General features: G+C 58.3%; 1 protein-coding gene across 1 annotated transcript in view; it reads left to right on the plus strand.

Annotated features, from left to right (window-relative positions):
* The window catches only part of CELSR1 (cadherin EGF LAG seven-pass G-type receptor 1), a 133511-nt gene that overhangs the window by 41547 nt on the left and 72431 nt on the right, over positions 1-19533 (plus strand). The window contains exon 2 of the mRNA XM_026019805.2: positions 11934-12572. Coding sequence (XP_025875590.2) covers positions 11934-12572 — 639 coding nt within the window. The remainder of the gene's footprint in view (positions 1-11933; positions 12573-19533) is intronic.

The raw sequence follows: 19533 nt of genomic DNA on the forward strand, positions 1-19533 counted from the left end.
CCCCATCTGTCAGGCTAAGGAGGACAAGACTGGGGTTTTCCTCCTGGCAGCCCTAGATCTGGGCCTGGCACACAGACGGCTGCAAATATTTGAATTAATGAGTGATAACGATTTTAATTAGTTAATTTGAGTTTAGGTTGCAGATTACAATCTTTAAGAAGATTTATTATACTAACTAATTTCTAATTATAAATAAGTTTGTAAATGTGGTTCCCTGTGGTAATTCCTGAGTGAACTTATATACCCTTTTCAGGACCCTTGGGGTGCCATACCTGGGAAATCCACTTCGTTACTTGTAAGTCATCTTTTAATCATTTAATAACAGGATATCTGATATTAGACTAATCTCTTCATCTGCTCAGACCCACACTAAAGGCGCCAGAACAAACTCGGAGCTAGCGTTCTCCCGCAGAACCTCGGAAATGTGTGCCTGTGAGTGTGTGTGTGTGTGTGTGTGTGTGTGTGTGAGCATGTCTGCGTGGGACTGTGCAGTGTATGAGTGCATAGTGTGTGGATGTGTGTGAGCATGTCTGTGTGTGAGCATGCAGTGTGTAGTGCGTGCGTGGGTCATGTGCAGTTTATGAGTGTGGATGTGTGTGCAGTGTATGAGTGCATAGTGTGGATGTGGGTGCTCTGTGTATTGTGAATGTGTATGTGTGTGAGTAATGTGTAGTGTGTGTATTTGAGTGTGGAGTGTGTATAGTATGAGTGTGGAGTGTGTGGACACGTGTGTGCATGTAGGGTGGGAATATGTAGTATGAGCGTGTGAGTGCGTAGTGTGAGAGTGTGTGAGTGTGTGGTGCGTGTGTTGGGGCGTGAGGGAGGCACGGTGGCCATGCATACAGTAGGTGCTCAGTGGCCAGCCAGGTGGCCTGCAAGGGTGGGGAGCGGAGGTGAGACCGGCGGCCTTCGGGTATGGGGTGACAGGTGGAGGTGCGACACTGGGGCCAGCAGCCCGGGCCGTGTGCGTGACTCTGGAGAGAACCTGCTCCCCGACTCCTGCTGGGAGCGGAGTCCGTGGGCCACGGTCGCGCGAAGGGGCATCTGAGGGGCGGTTCCACGTTCTCCGGTTCCGGCACCTTCCCTGGGGCTGCGCGGAGCCCGGCAAGCTGCCCGTCCTGGATCCTGGAGACATGGCTTGTTCCCAATCGCAAGCCGCTCCGATCCGGGCACGTCATGAAGGGCAAGGTGTCAGTGGGCCAGATGTCATCCTGGGCTTCCCTGGAGGTGTCCCCCCGCGGCTCCCCCAATCATGAGCCTCGCTGCCCCCGCTCCGGGCGGTCTCACCCCCCACCCCCGACCGGAGCTGCCAGTTGGCTTTGGATCCGCGCCCCCTGCCTGCAGAGGGGCCTCCAGCTCATTAATTTCAGGGGGTGGGAGTTGGGGGGTGGCTACAAAGGCCACGGGCGGGGGGACCCACTGAACCAATAGGAGGAAGGAGGCTCTTCTCCTGCCAGAACCACACGCGAGGTGGGAAGCAGCATTGTCCTGCTGTGTGAATACTGGGGCTGATTTCACCATCTGGATGTTGGGAGGGGGCCCAAGAGACGTCATTAAAAGACTCCACTGAAGAAACCCACGTAGGACAGAATGATGATGAGAAGAAAGGGCATAGCTCACGTGCACGTTTTCTCTATTTGCTGCAAGATGAACACGCACCCGGAGGGTGGTGTAACTTCCCTGTGCTTCCTCCACAGACTTCCTGGCCAGTCCTCTAAACCACGGTGTCTTACCCTGCCAGTGTCGTGCTAAATCAGACTCTTCAAATTTAGGATAGGAATTTCCTTAGCAAATATTTAACCAGGACAAAAAAAAAAAAATTTCCTTGCTTTTCTGTTCTCAGCTCTTGTGATGTAAGTTGCAGATTAATAGACGTCTAGGCCAATATTTGATCTTTTCTGCAGAAGAAAGTGATTTGTCAGGTCTTCACTCCACTGCAGGGAAGGGTTCCCGGGGAGCAGAGATGACCTGCTGCTGTTGGTGGGTGGCCAGGGTGGCCGTTTGGTCCCCCAGGTGCAGAGAGCATTCACTTCGGCCTCTCCCACAGGGCGGGGATGCTGCGGGCATGACCCCGGGGCCTGGCTGGAGCAGGTGACATGTAGAGTGGCCGAGAGGGCCTTCCCAGGGTGAGGGCAGCTGCCCTCTGCCCCGGGGGAGTCCTGGCCTCTGACTTGAGGGGGTCAGGGGGTTAATATAGCCTCACAGTGCTATTTGCATGTCAAAGAGGTCTCAGTAAAATTATTCTGGAAGGGACTTCAGGGCCCCTGAGCCCAGAGACATTTGGAGACCAAGTGCGTGAGCGTGGCCCTTCTATCCCTGTCAGATGCTGTGCAGTCTCCTAAGGAAGGCTAAGCCTGTGGCAGGCAGCTACTACCACAGGCCCGGCTGTAGGCGAGGGCCCTGTGCCCTCCGGGGCTGAGCAGCCAGGTGGGGGGCTGGTGGGGGGCGTGTATACGTCAGGTCCCCTTACCTGCTCCCCACCACCTCAGCTGGCCCACCAGCACCTCCCATTCTCTTCCCCATCCCCTGGGCCTCTGGATTGAAGGCCTTCGGGGCTCTTTCCCACAGGCGTGTCAGAGCTGGGCCAGGTCTGGAACCCACAAGTGCATCGGAACTGGGCCAGGGTCTGGGAGCCCACGGGCAGGTCGGAGCCGGTTGTTGGGGGGGTTTTAGGAGCCCGGGGCGGTCTGATTCCTGTGTTGCTCTGGGCTCTCTGTGCTCACTGGTCCTTACCTGGAAGCAAGGAAGCAGTGTCTGATGCCGTTGGTTCCACTTGCCTTTGTTGTTGCACATTTGCACTTAAATAGGTACAAATTATTGGTATTAGACATCCTTACAGCTCCCTCTCCTCATTAAGCCTCTGCAGTTAATAATTATTTTCTCTCTGTAAAGTGTTCGTGTAAAACATCAGGGAGCCATGTGGAGGCTGCGAGGCCTCCTCCCGCTGCCGTGGCAGGAAGATTGCAACCTGCATCCCTGTCACTGGAGGACCCGGTGCCCCCGGCGCAGCCCCTGAGCCTCTCTGGGCCCCACGTCCCTCGTCCCCGGGGGTGTGGAATCCACTGGTGTGTGGCTCTCTCAGTCCTCGCAGACCTCTAGGGAGCAGGAGATCCCATCACCCCGGTTTTACTGGTGAGGAAACTGAGGCACGGGGAGGTTCAGAAACCTGCCCAAGGTCACGGAGGTGAGTGGCAGAGCAGGACTGTCTCAACAGTGACTGTCAGTGCCAGGCAGATGCGTGGGGCCCTTCAGCGGTGTGTGACCCAGGTGTCACATGAGAGCACCCTGGCCTCCTGTGTTGGTGGCAGCCAACCGCACCCGCCAGGACTCGAGGGGAAAGGCACACAGATCTCGCCTGTCGGTGGGGGGGTTGGCACAGTACTTGGGGCCGTTTATTCAAGCCATCAAGCCCAGGACAGGGAAAACCTCACATCCTTCCTGAGCTTCTCACAGTGTCCCCACTGGAGCCAGAAACTCCTCTGCCTCTCTCCTTTCACGCACATGACCCTCCTCGCCACCCCGTCCCCATCTAAAGAATTTGTACTGTTTCAAAGAGTTCAAATAGAGGAAATGTGATCACAAATGCATGCGTGTGTGATATAAAGAACAACGGACACATGTTACGTATTTGATTGTGGGTTCTTTCTGCGGCTGTGTACAGTCATATGTGCACCATATTCCGGATTTGGGGTCCCAGAACCATCTGATCCCAAGGGTTTCAGATAAAGGATTCTGGACCTGTCTCGTTCCGTTGTGGGCGTTTCTGGCATTTGTATAAACGGGACCATCCTGTGTTTCCTCATCAGCAGCCCGCCTTTCCTTAGCGCCTGTTCTGGTGTCCCCCGCTTATGGTCAGGTCGCTTGCACCATTGCATGGCGTACAATCCTATGAACATACACTTCTCTTTTTTCTTTAAAATATTTTATTTATTCATGAGAGACACATAGAGGCAGAGACACAAGTAGAGGGAGAAGCATGCTCCCTGTGGGGAGCCTGATACAGGGACTTGATCCCAGGACCCTGAGATCATGACCTGAGCCAAAGGCAGATGCTCAACCGCTGAGCCCCCCTAGGGGCCTCTGAACATAGGGTTCTTAGTACACCTGTCCTGCTGCGCACGTATTCTTGTGTGCATCTCCTGGCACGTGACGCATGGCTTCCCCTGGAGTATATTGGGAATTGCTGGCTGTCGGGCATGGGAATATTCCCCACCCTTAGCTAACTCCCGGTGTTTTGCAGGGTGGTTGGACCAATTCCCCTTTGCACCAGCAATGGACAAACCTTCCTCTCCTTGCTCGTCCTTGGCATCAATTGTTGGTGCCTGGCTTCTTAATTTTTGCCAGTCTGGTGAATGTAAAATTGCATCTCCTTGTGGTTTCAGTTTGCATTTCTCAGATTACTAATGACATTGAGCATCTTTTTATTTGTTTCAGGGTCAGCTATGTTCCAGTCTGTGGATTGTCTCATCGTTAATTTTTAAATCGAAGTTTTGGCAAAGTATCTGTTGTTAATGTCAAAATTAAACATTTTTCTTTTATGTTAGTGTTTTATGTATCTTAAGAAATCCTTACGAGGGATGCCCGGTGGCTCAGCCATTGAGCATCTGCCTTCGGCTCAGGGTCCTGGGATCGAGTCCTACATCGGGCTCCCCAGAGGGAGCCTGCTTCTCTCTCTGCCTGTGTCTCTGTCTCTCCCTCTGTGTGTCTCATGAATAAATAAATAAAACCTTAAAAAAAAATCCTTACCGACCTCAAGATCACAAACATAATTTTGCAGGATCTCTTCTAAAATTGGGTTTGCCTTCACATTTAAGTCTTTAATTCACTGGAATTTATTTTTGTGTTCGGTGTGAGGTAGGGATCCAATTTCATCTCATCCTCCATATAGAGAGGCCGTGGTCTTGGGACCCCTTATGGAATAGGTCCATGCTCCCTGTTGCCAGCTCAACGTGTCAGGTTTCCATGTGCGTGCGGGAGTGTTCTGGGCTCTCTATTGCCTGTGCGTCTGTTGGTTTGCTCTGTGCCAATACTCTGGTTGCTGTAGATGAAGACAAGTTCTGCCTCTCATAGAACTCGTCCCCTCCCTTTTTTCAGTCCCGTTGTGGGACTTGATCCCAGGACCCTATGATCACGCCCTGAGCCAAAGGCAGACGCTCAATCCCTAAGCCACCCAGGCGTCCCTGCTGTTGGGCCTTTATGGATGCCCTTCGTTGGTTAAGGAAGCACTGGTCTCTCTTGTGTTTGCCAAGAGCCTTTATTGTGAAGGGTTATAGAACCATAGTTATCTTTTCCTCTACTTACTGAGATGCAAATATGCTTTCTAAAAGAGGTGTGGTGTTGTGTTAACACATTTTCCCCTAGTGCTAAATTCCTGAGATAAGTGCAGTTTGGTCTTGATAGGTCGCCTTGTCTCATATATTATTAGATTTACTTGACCTTTTCCTTTGCAAAGAGGTGTTGCATTTGTGCTCACGAGAGACTGGGCCTGTTCATTCTTCCTCGTGCTCTCCTGGTCTGATCTTGGCATCGAGGTTACAGCCACCTCACTGAGTGAGGGGATCGTCTGCTGCTGCTGCCACAAATTGCCAGGGACTTGGTGGCTTGAGACAAGCCCACATTTATTCCCTTGCAGTTGGAAGGATGGAGGTCCTATGCCGGCCTCCCTGGGGTAGAACCGAGGTGTGGCAGGGCTGGGCTCCTTGTCGAGGCCTTCGGGGACCTGCGGGCACCCGTGTTCCTGGGCTGGCGGCTCCTTCCTCTTCAAGCCGGCTGGGCATCTCTCTGGCCCCACTCTGTCCACAGCTCGCTCTCTCTCCCACCTCCCTCTCTACTTGGGAGGGCCCGGTGATGATGTGGGGGGCCCACCTGCAGAATCGGGGCTGCTCCCCCTATGTTAAGGTCAGCTTATCAGCAACTTTAACCCTTCCCCACGCCTAGCATTCTGGCAGGTTCCAGGCTCTAGGACCCTCCCCTCTGGGGTGGAGGGCACTGTTTTGCCTGCCACACATGGCCTTGGTAAGATGGACAACACGAAGTGTCCTGCCTGCCTGTGCCTTGGAGCTGCCACCAGGGTCCGCGTCTGCTGCCCAGACGCAGCCTTGGCTCTTGCTTCTTTTGAGCTTCCCAGGAGACGGCGGGGACAGCGTGGGCTCGGCCATCAGAGGATGTTTCCCCCCGAACTGAAGAGCTTGATGCTCACAGAGCCAGGCCCAGATTGCAGTCCCCCACTGCCCTGGGTGGCGGCTCTGGCCTTCTCGTTCCGGGGGTACTGCAGGGCTCAGGACTTGGGGAGCCTTAAACTTGGTCGCCCGTGGTGCCCAGGGACAGTCAGAATTTCGGAGGCACGGCCGGTGAGCCCAAGGGTCGAGGGCCAGACGTGAGGCCGGTGCAATGTGTTGGGGACACAGAAACGTCCAGTATTAAATGAAGCTAAGGGAGCATTCTCAAAGCAATACTCGCAGGCGTGTGTGTGCAGAACCCCAGCTCAGGACAGGAGCATAGAAGGAGGAGCGGCACACGTGTGCACTTGCTCACAAGCACACCCACCTACCTGCGGGGAGGCTGGGGTCACCCGCCACTCTGACTGGCCAGGGGGCTGGTGAGGAGCTCGAGGCGGGGTCTGTCCAACTGGGTGGTGGATGGCACAGAGCCTGGGATGATCCAGACTGGCTCCTGCCCTGCCCAAGTGGGTGGGGTGGCAGTTGGTCGCTTGTGGGCAGCAGGGTGGGCACAGCAGCAGGGTGGGCGCAGGCGCCTGGGCTCCGCGGCCACCAGGCCTGTTGTGCTGCTGTGTTTGTTAGAAACCTCGTCTTTAGTGCCCACGGCTGTCTTGGGCTGACAGCCGCTCCTTGACATGTCCAGGCCCGGAGACTGTGGGGCTGTCCCTGGGCAGGTGCAGGGACCACGTTGTCTTGCTGGAGGGTGTCGTTTGACAACATGTAGGAGCTCACTAGCTCTTTCAGATGTGTTCTGGACTTTAATCTTTGCCTCAGGGGACTCTGCGGGTTTTCCTGGGTTGGGACCCGAGGGTGGCTAGTGCTAGACTCCAGCAGAGAAGAGTGAGGCTGGACCGGCTTCCTGCTGGCCCTGCTGACTGAGGGAGGCCCCGGGCCGGCCTGGCAGCCGCGGAGCACTAAACACCGAACCCAGCTGCTTCCTGCGTTCCTGGTTCTCACCAGAGGAAGAATCCAGAAACCTTTGTGTGGCTTCCCCGAGTGAGCTGGCCTGGTTGTGACCTGTCCCCAGCAGACGTCCACAGTGTCTGGAGCGCTTGGGGTTGGGGCAGCTGGGTGGGGTGCCGCGGGCCCTGGTGGTGGAGGCCATGAGGCCTGCCTGGGAGCGGGCGCCCCTGCATCGCCCGTCTCTCCTTGTCCTAGCACCGCCCGTTTCAGGCCGGGTGACCACCACGCATCCCAGCCAGGGGTTCAGCGCGGCCAGACTCCTAGACCCCCGTCCAGCAGAGGTTCCTCCACGTTGCGCAGTCTGCCCTGGACATAAAGTGAAGGGCAGGCACGACGGATGTTTCCCGGGGAACCTCTCGGTGTGGCCCCGGCGAAGCCCGGGGTGCCTTACCATGGCTGCGAGCCTCGGGCGAGGCTCCTTTCGCAATATTTGGTTACTCCACCCCGGCAGTAACCGAGCGTTTCCATGGGAGAGGGCTCCTTCCAGCCAGCGGGCCCGGGGGCGACACCCAAGGGCCCCTCCGTGGATGGGGCAGCGGTGCAGCATCTTCGCTGGTCGAGTGCCCGCTGGGCCCGACACTGGCATTGGCCCTGCCGACCCCCATCACGCACGTCCCCCTGCTCCCATGATGTGAGCCTGCATCCCGAGATGCAGGTTCTAGGTTTGGCCCTTGTGGTCCTGAGAGAAGCCAGACGCCCTCCAGGTAGCGGATCAAAACAATGCACCTGCTGTCTGCCCTCAGTCTGGCCTCGGGGAAATGGCAAACCCCACGGAGGGAGGAATGCTGCTAGAAACCACTTCAAAGTCCCCTGGCTTTGGGTGGGAGCCCGAGCGGGCCCTCCCTACCTGTTGGGAGGCGTCAGGAGGGGGCAGGATGAGGGACCGGCGGGCGGCCTTTGTCTCAAACCGGCTGGACAGCAAACAGCGCCCTGGGGATCCAGCCGCAGCTGGCATCGCGGGCGGTGCCCATCAGGCCTGGCTGGGCGTCGCCAGTAGGAACTGGAGGTGTCTCCCTGAGACTAGGGGTGCATTGGGGCAGAATGGCAGAGAGCCACGGCGAGTGGCCTTATTCCCTCCTGGCACCGGCTTTGTCCTTAGCTGCCTGTCCCCGAGGCCCCAGGTGTTCAGAAACTGCCCTCTCCTCCCCTGTGTGCTCAGCAGACCCTCCTAGGCCAGGCCCACAGTCCCCTGGGCCCTCCAGCCACCGTCTGCAGGGCTTGACCCCAGGCAATCTGGGCCTGGTGACCTCGGCTGGGCTTGATGGTCAGCCTCTCTGGTCTTCAGGGTCCTCATCTGTGGAGGACCAGCAGGGGGAAAGTGTTAGCTGATTTGGGGGTGCTGCAAAGCTGGCTTGTAGCTGTTGTCCACAGCCACAGACGAGATGCCTGTGGCACTGGCTGGCAAGAGCCCCAGGCAAGGTCCGTGTCTTCCAGGGTGAAAACGGGCTTTGAAATGATAAACCTGCTGCGTAGGCTCTTGTAGGGGAAATAAGATGATACAGGAAAGTATAGAGAGGAAGGTAAAAATCACCTAATGTCAGCAACCCGGCACATTCCTAGGACCTGACAGCCGTTCCTCAAACTGTCCAGGGACGTCTGAGAAGGTGCCCCAGCTCGGGGGAGCCAAGGAGACATGACAACTGTATTGTGGGGTCCTGCAGAGGGTCCTGGCCCTGGGAAAGGGCAGCAGGCAAAACTGGGGAAGTGACGTGATACCGTTGGTTATAGGGAAGACATGGTGCTGAGGATGCAGGAACTCCGTACCGTTCCCCCCAGGATTCCCGTAAAGCTGGAACTGATCTAAAATACAAATGTATTGGGGATCCCTGGGTGGCTTGGCGGTTTGGCGCCGGCCTTTAGTCCATGATGTGATCCTGGGGTCCCGGGATCGAGTCCCGTGTCAGGCTCCCGGCATGGAGCCTGCTTCTCCCTCTGCCTGTGTCTCTGCCCCTCTCTCTCTCTCTGTGTGTCTATCATGAATAAATAAATAATAATCTTTAAAAAATATACAAATGTATTTAAAACAAATTCAGGGACCCGGGCGAAATCCCTGCCAACCTTGCGGACGCGTTGCCATCCCTGCCGATAGCTCTCGGGCTCAGGGACAAAAGCATTTTCTCATCCGTGAGGAAAAGCGACTCACTTTCCCCCCAGCAGCACAGGCCCCCATCGGATCTGTCCTGTCGGATATGTCCCACCGCCTTGGTTTGTAGGCCGCGCTCCCTGGTCGGGAAGGCCCGCTTTGTTTCCGTGGCACCCGTGGGTGGGCAGCCAGGCCCGTGTGTCCGTGGAGGCCCAGAGATCCAGCCCGGACGACGTAGGTCCGACGTGAAGCCGTCGTCTCCCGGGACGTGGGGTGTCCGGGATGAGCCCTGGTCTCAAAGAAGTTGGCGGAGGAGTCCTAGGAGGGGGCACGTTTTGTGTTCCCGACCATCAGCGTTAGTTTCTGTGCCGTGTGGTCGCGGTGTCCCCGAGGGGAGCCGCCCGTCCCTGTAAGATCCCTGTTCCTGGGCAATCCCCCGCGCCCTGCCCTCCTGGCAGCCTGCGGGAGGCTGGTGGTTTAAGGCAAAAAGGATATTTCGTAATGATGGCCACCGGGAAGCAGGTAGGTCCTCTGTCCTGGATAATTATCCTGGGCCTCCGGGAAGAAAGAAAGGCATCGCCAGACCAAGAGCTTGCGTGGGAACCTGCAGACGCTGACGCTGTGTGTGCAGAAGGTTCTCAGTCTTCATGGGCTCCTGGGGGACAGACGTGAACAAAAGAAACAGGTCATGCCGCTCCCGGGCGGGAAGGTAGGAGAGCACGGGGCGGGGGGGGGGGGGCATGGAGGGAGGGCCCCTGTGACGGGACCGGTTGGCCGAGGGAGGGCTCAGCAGCTGACAAGGAGGGCAACACTGTGGGAAGGAGACAGGGGTGCAAAGGTCCTGGGGCAGGAAGAGGGAGCCGCGTGGCAGGGCGGTGGAGGGTGATGGGAACAGGTCACAGAGGACCCACCACCAGAGGTGGTGGTTTTATTTTTACGAGGTGTGGGTTTTATTCTGGAAGCCACTGGGGCCCCCCCGGGGACTGGTGTGACGAGGTGGGCGTTTTAGGGTGCCTGCAGCGTGAGGACCACGGGCAACCGAGGCAGCCGCAGGTCCCGCCCATGTTCCGGGGAGGGGAATAAACACTCTCCGTGGTGGGGAACGGGCTGCGTGGCGGGGACGGAGGGAGAGGACGGCACTCTGCCGCTGGCTTCTCCCGACTGCCTGGCCCCAGGCCCGTGGAACGTGAGCTGCCGCGGGTGCTGTGCTGGGGCTCCGCGGACGCCGTAGGCAGAACGCCCTCACCTTGCGGCTCCCGCACCGACGCCCCACACCCGCGCTGCTACCACTTACGAATCCCGCCCCATTGGGCTTTCACGAGTCCTGGGTGGAATGGTTTGCCGCGGTCGGTCGGCGGAGAGCCGGCAGCGTGGGGCGTGGGGAGCAGCTGCATTTTCCTGTTTGGACGAGAGTTGTGACCCGGGGTCCCTCCCAAAGTGGCTCGTGGTGCTCCAGGGCCTGAGAGGGACAGTCCCCATGTACACAAGCTCGGTGCATCCCACCCCCGGGATTTGGGGCTTTGTGCCTCCGTGGGGACTGTGCTGGGGTCACAGGTGGCCCCTGGGTTCTTGTCAGTGGTCCCAATGTTCCAGAAACAAGTGGGGAGGGGTCCCTCCCGTGGCTCTTGCGCCCTGGGGGGGCACCCAGGAGGGTAGGAGGGGGTCCGGCCAAGGCTCACTGGCCTACACAGATGGCCTGTGCCCCATGGGACCCAGGGGTGCCCGCGTGTGAAAGGGGGCACAGGGGGTGGGGAGCAGGCTGAGGAGGGTTGGTCAGGGCTGCAGGGACTCAGAATCTGAGCCAAGGATGTGAACTTTGCCAGGTTTTCTCAGGGTCCCCCTGCACATTTGGGATGGGGCCTGGGGGGGAATGTGATGGCCCCTGGGTGGGGTTGCTGCACCTGTCGGGTGCCTGGAAGGTGGATGATGGTGCCGGCCCATGGTGAGCCCCTGTGGCCCCCTTTGGGCCGCTCTCTGACCCTGGGCTCCAACGATGATGGGCTCAGCTTCATAACCCGGATATCCCACTCATTCCCGTCTCAGGATCCTGAGTGCTGCGTGTCGTGCTTTGCTTCCCTGTGTGGGCTGAGGCGCACCTTGTCTCCTGCGTGTCTTCCCAGAGCAGCGTTTGCTGAGAGTCTCCTGTGTGCTGGGCGCGTAGGGATGAATAGGGTACAATTTTGGGGAAAAAAAATCAACGTGTTGACCAAGGCCATACCTGGATGGCACCGTCCTGGACACTGTGGGGTCTGAGTGGGGCTGGGGATGGTGCGATCAGAGCGGGGTCTCCCAGTGTCTGGAACAGGTGCAAAGGGGGTCAAATGGGGCTCCACATCCCCACGTGTGAGGTGGGGACGGGGAGGCACCAGGCTGGGTTGTGGGTAGTCCTGGAATGTCCTGCTGAGGGCTGGGGGTTGTGCGGGGTCCTTTGGCGCAAGGCAGGCTCAACGGGAGCTGTCCTTTGGGCAGCCGGGGTGTGGAGGGAGAAGGACGGGGTCTGGGAAGCCGGGGTCAAGGAGGTGGCCACTGGTAGGGACAGGCCCAGGGACTTGGGAGGGTTTGGGAGGCTCAGGCTCAGTTCTGTCCTGCTGAGCGCATCCGAGACCGTTCCCGGGTGGGGCTGGGGGCACCTAGGACCCCAAGTGACCCTGACCCTCCTGTGTCCACAGACGGCATCCACAGCGTGGCGGCACTCTGCACCCTGCGCGTCACCATCATCACGGATGACATGCTGACCAACAGCATCACTGTGCGCCTGGAGAACATGTCGCAGGAGAAGTTCCTGTCCCCGCTGCTGTCCCTCTTTGTGGAAGGGGTGGCCACGGTGCTGTCCACCACCAAGGACGACGTCTTCGTCTTCAACATCCAGAACGACACGGACGTCAGCTCCAACATCCTGAACGTGACCTTCTCGGCCTTGCTCCCCGGCGGCGTCCGCGACAAGTTTTTCCCATCGGAGGACCTGCAGGAGCAAATCTACCTGAACCGGACGCTGCTGACCGCCGTGTCCACCCAGCGCGTGCTGCCCTTCGATGACAACATCTGTCTGCGGGAGCCCTGCGAGAACTACATGAAGTGCGTGTCCGTGCTCAAGTTTGACAGCTCGGCGCCGTTCATCAGCTCCACCACTGTGCTCTTCCGGCCCATCCACCCCATCACGGGGCTGCGCTGCCGCTGCCCGCCCGGCTTCACGGGCGACTACTGCGAGACGGAGATCGACCTGTGCTACTCCAGCCCCTGCGGCGCGCACGGCCGCTGCCACAGCCGCGAGGGCGGCTACACCTGCGAGTGTCTGGAGGACTTCACCGGTACGTGGGGCTCCCCAGGGCCGGGCGGGCAGGGGGCCAGCGGGTTCCGGCCGCCTTTCTCCATTCACCCTCCCTCCCCGGGCAGTGGCCAAGGGCCCATTGCAGGTATGGCCTCGTCGTGATGCAGGGATGGGCAGGAGGGTGGCATATCCCTCACGGTGCACAAGGTGGGCATCTCCCCCAGCGTCCCGAGGTCCCTGTGGACCCTGTGTGAATTGGAGTCACCCTCTTTTTTAATATTTTATTTATTCATGAGAGACACACAGAGAGAGGCAGAGACACAGGCAGAGGGAGGAGCAGGCTCCGTGCAGGGAGCCAGATGGGGGACTTGATCCCGGGACTCCAGGATCACACCCTGGGCTGAAGGCAGGTGCTCAGCCACTGAGCCACCCAGGTGTCCCTGGAGTCACCCTCTTGATGAGGAAGATTATAATGTGAGAGCCACTAAAAACCCACATGCATGAAGCGACACGCGCTCCTTTAAGTGGCTTTGCACTGGAAGCACTGCATTCGGGCTCTCGGGTTTAATGGGCTGTCCGCAGCCAGTATCACTGCGGGTAGAAGTCCTGAGCCGTTAATCACTGGGGTCTGGGAAGACGGTGCTCACACCCTGTTGTCACTACAGAGATTACTCATCTTCTTTGCCCTGAATACACGCTTGCCTTGAGACATCCTGACATATTACGAAGACAAATGGCTCCAAGGGCTGCCAGGGATTGTGCTTGAGAACATGTAGCCGGAGCAGCCCGTTTGGAAGATAAATTCCAGGGGAGCCCGGGTGGCTCAGTTGGTGAAGTGTCTGCCTTCAGCTAAGGTTATGATCTCAGGTCCTGGGGTCGCGTCCCACGTCGGGCTCCTTGCTCAGCAGGGCATCTCCTCATCCTTCTCCCCCTGCTGCTCCCCCTGCTTGTGCTCTCTCTCTCTCAAATAAACGAATAAAATCTTGAAAGAAAGAAAGAGAGAAAGAGAAAGAGAGAAAGAAAAAAAGAAAGAAAGGAAGAAAAAGAAAAAGGGGAAAAAGAAACGCACACCGGCCCGATGGCAACCGTCCGGTGTTCGGGAAAGCCGTCTGGCATCAGGTGGGGCCTCCCTCGTACCGGAGGTGCCTCTGTGATTCTAACGTGGACCGCAGCCTGGTTTTCCTGTTGAGTATAAACAGCTGAGAAATTGTTCTCTGCTTGTGTGGGACGAGCCCTGAGTTCACCGAGCTTAGAACAGGGGTTTAGGGTATCAGCTGGTATTTATGAAGCAGGAAGAGAGCATAGCCCGGGGGCTGGCGGGGGGGGGGGGGGATGGTGCTCTGCATCAGACGAGGAGGAAGAGAGGCCTTTTGGCAGCCTGAGGACCTCGGGGTGTGCGCCCCGGCTTGCTCGTCTGAACCCCAGCCTGGCCACCATCCTGCGGTGCCACGCGGCGAGAAGGCAGCCGGTGGCCTGCCTCATGTCCTCCCCTCCCCCTGCCCGTCTGAGGCTGGCCGTCCGTCTGCCTGTCGCTGTCTGAGCGTTAGCCTGAATTCCTGGCTATGCTGGGGAGTGGTGGGGAGTGGTGGGGAAGGAAGGTAAGGAGACCCCTGCCCCCCCTCAGTTCCTGCCTCCGTGTCGGGGCCCTGGCTGTGCCCCCAAGGCCTGTACCCCGCCCCCCCCCCGCCCTGAGTCATAGTGGATGCTTCCTGGAGCTTCAGCACGTGGTGGTGGCCCGTCCCTGCCTCTCCTTCCTTTGCGGCAGTGAGCTGGCATCTCGGCCCCTTCTGCTGTCCCCCGTGAGCTGCTGTCCCCTGTCCACCCCCTGCACACACATGTGGCCTTGACGGGGCGTGCTTCCTCCCATGAACCCTGCTTCAGATGGAGAACCACTGGCCCCCAGACCCTGGGAAAGGGCTACGTGCTCTGGAGACTCAGTTGGTAAACAGTGACTCCCTTGCTCCGTAAGTATTAATTGAGTGCCTACTGTATGTCTGACCAATGCACACGTCAGAGCTGCCCCTGTCCAGTCGGGTGGGCCACCCATGGTTGTCTGTGCAGCTGGCCCTGTCAGTGGTCACAACGCGTGGCATTGGGGACCTGGGTGGGGGACAGGCCCTCAGGCACCCTCCACACTCCGGTGGAGTCCTAGGCTGGGGTCTCCGGAGGTGGAGGAGACCAGCCTCACATCAGGGGCACAGCAGTGGGCCTGGGTTCCAGAGGTCCTGGACGTAAGTCTGGGGCCACGTCTGGGCTGGGTAAACTGAGGCTGCTGGGGCCCGTGGAGCCCTGTTTCCCTCCTAAGGGGGTTCAACCCGCGGGGTAGAAGGGACTTCCCGAGTTCTCCAATTTTGTTTTCATCACGATGGTTATTGCTCGAGAGGTAATGACCAGGATTGGCCCGGTGTGTCATCACTAGGGGACCCGCCGAGATGTCGTGATTGGCATGGGACCCGTCTGAGCATCTCTGGCACTAAAAGCATCCGTGTGTTTCCCTCGGAGATGCAGACAGGCTCAGACGGATTGTTTCTGCTCGGTCCCCCTTCCCCTGCGTCTCCCTTTCTGCCTTTGAAGCCCTCCTCCTCTTGCGGCCGGTAATTGCGCTCATTTGCTGGTGCTGAAGGCGGCCCTGTCGTCGGGAGGGTTTTATTACCGGCTCCCCAGTAAGCCGAGCCCCGGCCGCGGCTGGCGGCTGGAAGCGGCCCAGGGCCCCCGGAACACCCCGGCTTCCTGTGCTGCCCCCGACGGGAGACGACCCGCTAATCCAGGAAGAGCTCCCTGCATCGGGTGCTGGGGAGACACCCGGCAGCTCCCCTGTGCTTCTTAAATCCACACAGGCCTCCGAGGACAGCCTGGCCCCAGGGACGGACCCCGTTGTCACGGGGAGGCGGCCTCACCCCGGGAGCAGCAAGACAGGGCGTCTCAAAGGGCCGTGGATGCTGTCCTGGTTTCCTCCCAGCTCGGCAGATGCCCCTGAGCGAGCTGGCCCCTGCTCTGGGAAGGTTCTGGAAAGTTTCCCGACATCCTCGGTGCCGTGTTTCTGTGTTCGTTGCTCTGCTGACACATTGGGTGTGATTCCTTTATTTCTGTGTCTCTCAGGACAGTGGTAGCTTGGGGCTAATATTCGTGAGCCTTCAGCGAGCTGTGCTGTTCTAGATGATTCCACGTGCATTAGCCCAGTTCCTGCATCAACATTAGGCCCCGTTTATTCATGCAGAGGCTCAGGTGTGGAACAGAACAGTGGCTTCTGGCCCAGTAATTCTCACTGGGCAGTTCTGCCCCCAGGGACACCTGGCACTACCCAAGGACATTTTTAAAAATATATATATTTTTTATTTTAGAGAGAGGGAGTTCCAGAGAGAGCGTGAGCAGAGGGGATGGAGGGAGAGAGAATCGTAGACTCTGCACTAAGCGTGGAGCCTGAGGTGGGGCTCGATTTCATGACCCTGGTCATGACCTGAGCCGAAGTCAGGAGAACACTCAACCTATTGAGCCACCCAGGCGCCCCCACCCCGGACATATTTGGCTGTAACAGCCAGGGGTGGGGTGCTGGTGGGTGGGCGCCAGGTGCTCAGCATCCCACAGCACCCAGGACAGCTCCACACGGAGCGCAGTCCTGCTGATGTGTGCGTGTGCGTGTGCGCGTGTATGTGTGTGCTGGAGCGAGGGGCCCCACTACCACCGGCTGCGCGTGGAGGCAGGATTCCAACCCAGTGCTTGGCTCCTGGGCTCCTGCTCGCCCACCCTGTGGCCTCTTCCAGGCCGGCACGGCGGGCTTCCCCATTTACCTGCACACCTGACATGATGCTTGCTGGCGGCGGCCGTGGTGGTGACTGAGTGCTCCAGCCCCTTTCCACAGCCCCATGAGGAGGGGACAGTTGTCATCCAGCTTTAGGAACTCCAAGGGGCAGAGCTACATGGGGGACCTGGGATCTCCGTCCTGAACTCATGTGCTGCAGGGGCCAGGCTCGTCCACCCTGCCCCTCCTCCCCGGGTTCACAGGGGTTCCCCTCTTGTACCCCATGACTAATGAGCAACCAAGTCCCAACGATTGTGCCTCCACATCCCATGCCCACCTCTCTACGCACCTGAGGGCTGTGGCCTCAGCCCTGCCTCTCCCGCCCGGACCTGCTCTCTGTGGGGCGCCCAGAGAGACCACAGAGGACAGTTGGAAGGGCACTGGGTCACAGCGGTGCCGCCCAAGCCCTCCCAGGGTCCCGCCCCTTCCCCCGCCCCCGCTCTCAGGCCTGGGCCCGCCCCTCTGCAACGGCCCTTTGCTTACCTTCTGAAAACAGCATGCTGCTCTCACTGTGGCCCCTGCCTGTCGCGTGCACATTCTCCATGTCTTCCCGAATGTCACCTTCCTACCACCACTTGTCTCCCTCAGCAGCCCCCCACCATGTCTGCTTGGTGTCATCTGCTCCAGCGCCCAGTGCCAGCCACACAGAAGGTGCTTCGTAAGTGCTGGTCCACATATGAAGGGGTCAGGGTCTAACTGGCCCGGCCTAGATGTCCTGGGGATGCTTTTGGTGCTGTTATCACTGAGCTGGAGGGGACAGGAGGGTCCCTTCTAGGGGAGGAGGTGAGGTATTTATGACTCTGCCCTGCTGGCCGAGCCCCTGCTCTCACCGCAGCTGTGTGCTAACGCGTGCTCCTAGGCTTCTCACGGACGAGTGCCTTCTCGCTATGGAGAACTGCAAGGTGATTTATGGTCACAGATGAATGGCTGCCCATGGGGTGCATTCCTGAGGGCGCAGCAACTCTGATATCCCGGGGGTGGGGGGTTCCTGGGCACTCAGCACTCCGCCTGTCGGAGGGGAGGCCGGCGGTGGCCATGCCTGGGCCAAGACATTTGGGGTACTGCCCCCCACCGTCGGTCGCTCTGGCCGAGTCTTCTTACGGTCCTGTTTATTCTGGAGTGTATGATTTTATTTTTTTTTAAGATTTTTATTTATTTATTTATTCATAGAGACACACACAGAGAGAGAGAGGCAGAGACACAGGCAGAGGGAGAAGCAGGCTCCATGCAGAGAGCCTGACATGGACTTGATCCAGGGTCTCCAGGATCACGCTCTGGGCTGCAGGCGGCGCTAAACCGCTGCACCACCGGGGCTGCCCTGATTTTATTTTAACTTTTTTTTAAAGATTTATTTATTTGTCTATTCATGAGAGACCCAGAGAGAGAGGCAGAGACACAGGCAGAGGGAGAGGCAATCTCCACGCAGGAAGCCCGATGTGGGACTCGAATCCGGGACTCTGTGATCACACCCTGAGCCCAAGGCAGATGCTCACCCGCCGAGCCACCCAGGTGCCCCTGGAGCATATGATGTTAGATCCCTGGGCCACTCAACTGGATTCAGAAGGTGTTTCAGCGAAGGCTGAAGAGTAGCCCTGCCTCTGAGCATGAAGCACACAGCTGTCCCCGGGCTTCGGCGTCCGTGCAGCTGGACACCACAGTAGAATGGGTGCTCCCCAGCTGAGATTCAGCTGGTTTGGGGGCCAGTGGGTCAGCGTCACTTAGGAGAGTCTCAGTGATACTGGGTTTATGGTTTGTGCTAACTGCCCCTGGGTGGACTGTCCCAGTTGTCCTGTGCAAGCATCTTCCGGTGACCAGGACCGTCCTCTGTGGTGGCCTCCCCAGGACTGGGGGCCCTGACCGTCCCCCGTGGGAAACTTCAGAGCCAGGACATTATGTATGAGTCCAAGGTCTGAGAAACTGCTGGCATAACAACCTAATCATCTTCTCTGTGAAGGAGAATATTTAAAACCAATTCTGGCATGGCTCAGATTGTGTCGTTTAAAAAATGCACAGTACTCCCAACTGCACGTTTTGTCTTGCATTCTCTTGTAAGAGTCATGAAATTTCCATCATCATGTGGCACACGAGCATGCTGCACGGTCCCGGGCCAGGGCCCACGCCTCCGTGTGAGCTGCGGCGTCCCCCCTGCACAGAGGGGCATCCACACATGGCCCACGCCGGCCATGGTGCGCGGGGCTACAGGTCCCCCTTGAGGTTTGGTCCTTAGACCAGAGGGGTCATCGTCCTTCGAAAGGAAAATCATTGCCTGGCCTATAATGAGATCTCGGAGCAGAAGTGGGGTCCTCTGTCGGGAAGGGGTGCTCTTCGGGTGGCCGGGGTCACGGCGAGGTTTGCGCTCTCGAGTGCCTCTTCATCCTCTGTCGAATCTGTGTTTAGATTTCAGCTGAGGATATCCAGCGTTTCGTTCAGACGTTCTTGTGAAGCTGGGCGTCATCGCGCTTCAGGGTGACTTTATTTTCCTTAAAATAGTGCACTGAGGGGACGCCTCAGTGGTTGAGCGTCTGCCTTCAGCCCAGGGTGTGACCCCGGGGTCCTGGGATCGAGTCCTGCATCCATCTCCCTGCATGGAGCCTGCTTCTCCCTCTGCCTGTGTCTCTGCCTCTCTCTCTCTCTGTCTCTTGTGAATAAATAAATAAAATCTTTAAAAAAAATTCATGCACTGAGATTGCAGCGTGGGTAGGTTTAGGCAGGAATCTCCTGTTCTCCATGAAATCCATAGTGTCCTCCTCCTCTCCTGGGCCGAGTGGCCTTGGGGGGTGAGCACGATCCTCAGACCAACCCTGGAGGCCCCTGTGGGCGCCCGTTAGCTTCCTGGGGGCCGCTGCGCAGAGGCGTTCACACTGGGGGGCTCAGAACCACGGGGGTGCGTTGTTTTCACAGTGGTGTCGCCACGGGTCTGGCACCGAGGTGTGGCCCGGCCCGCACTCCCTCTGGAGGCACTTCTGGTGCCCGGGGGCCCGTGGCGTTCCTAAACTTGGAGGTGCTTCTCCCTGGCCTTCCCCTGTGTGTGTCCTGGGTCTGCATCCCAGTTTCCCACTCTTTGAAGGACAGCGGTCATAGGCTAAGGACCCTCTGTCTGGCGGAAGCTCATTGGCGGAAGCTCATTTTAACCTGATCATGTCCACAGAGACCTGTTTCCAAATAAGATCGCAGTCACAGGTGCCCGGGGTCAGGACCTGAA

This window comes from Vulpes vulpes, chromosome 16 (genome assembly GCF_048418805.1).
Source record: "Vulpes vulpes isolate BD-2025 chromosome 16, VulVul3, whole genome shotgun sequence".
Classification (NCBI taxonomy): domain Eukaryota; kingdom Metazoa; phylum Chordata; class Mammalia; order Carnivora; family Canidae; genus Vulpes; species Vulpes vulpes.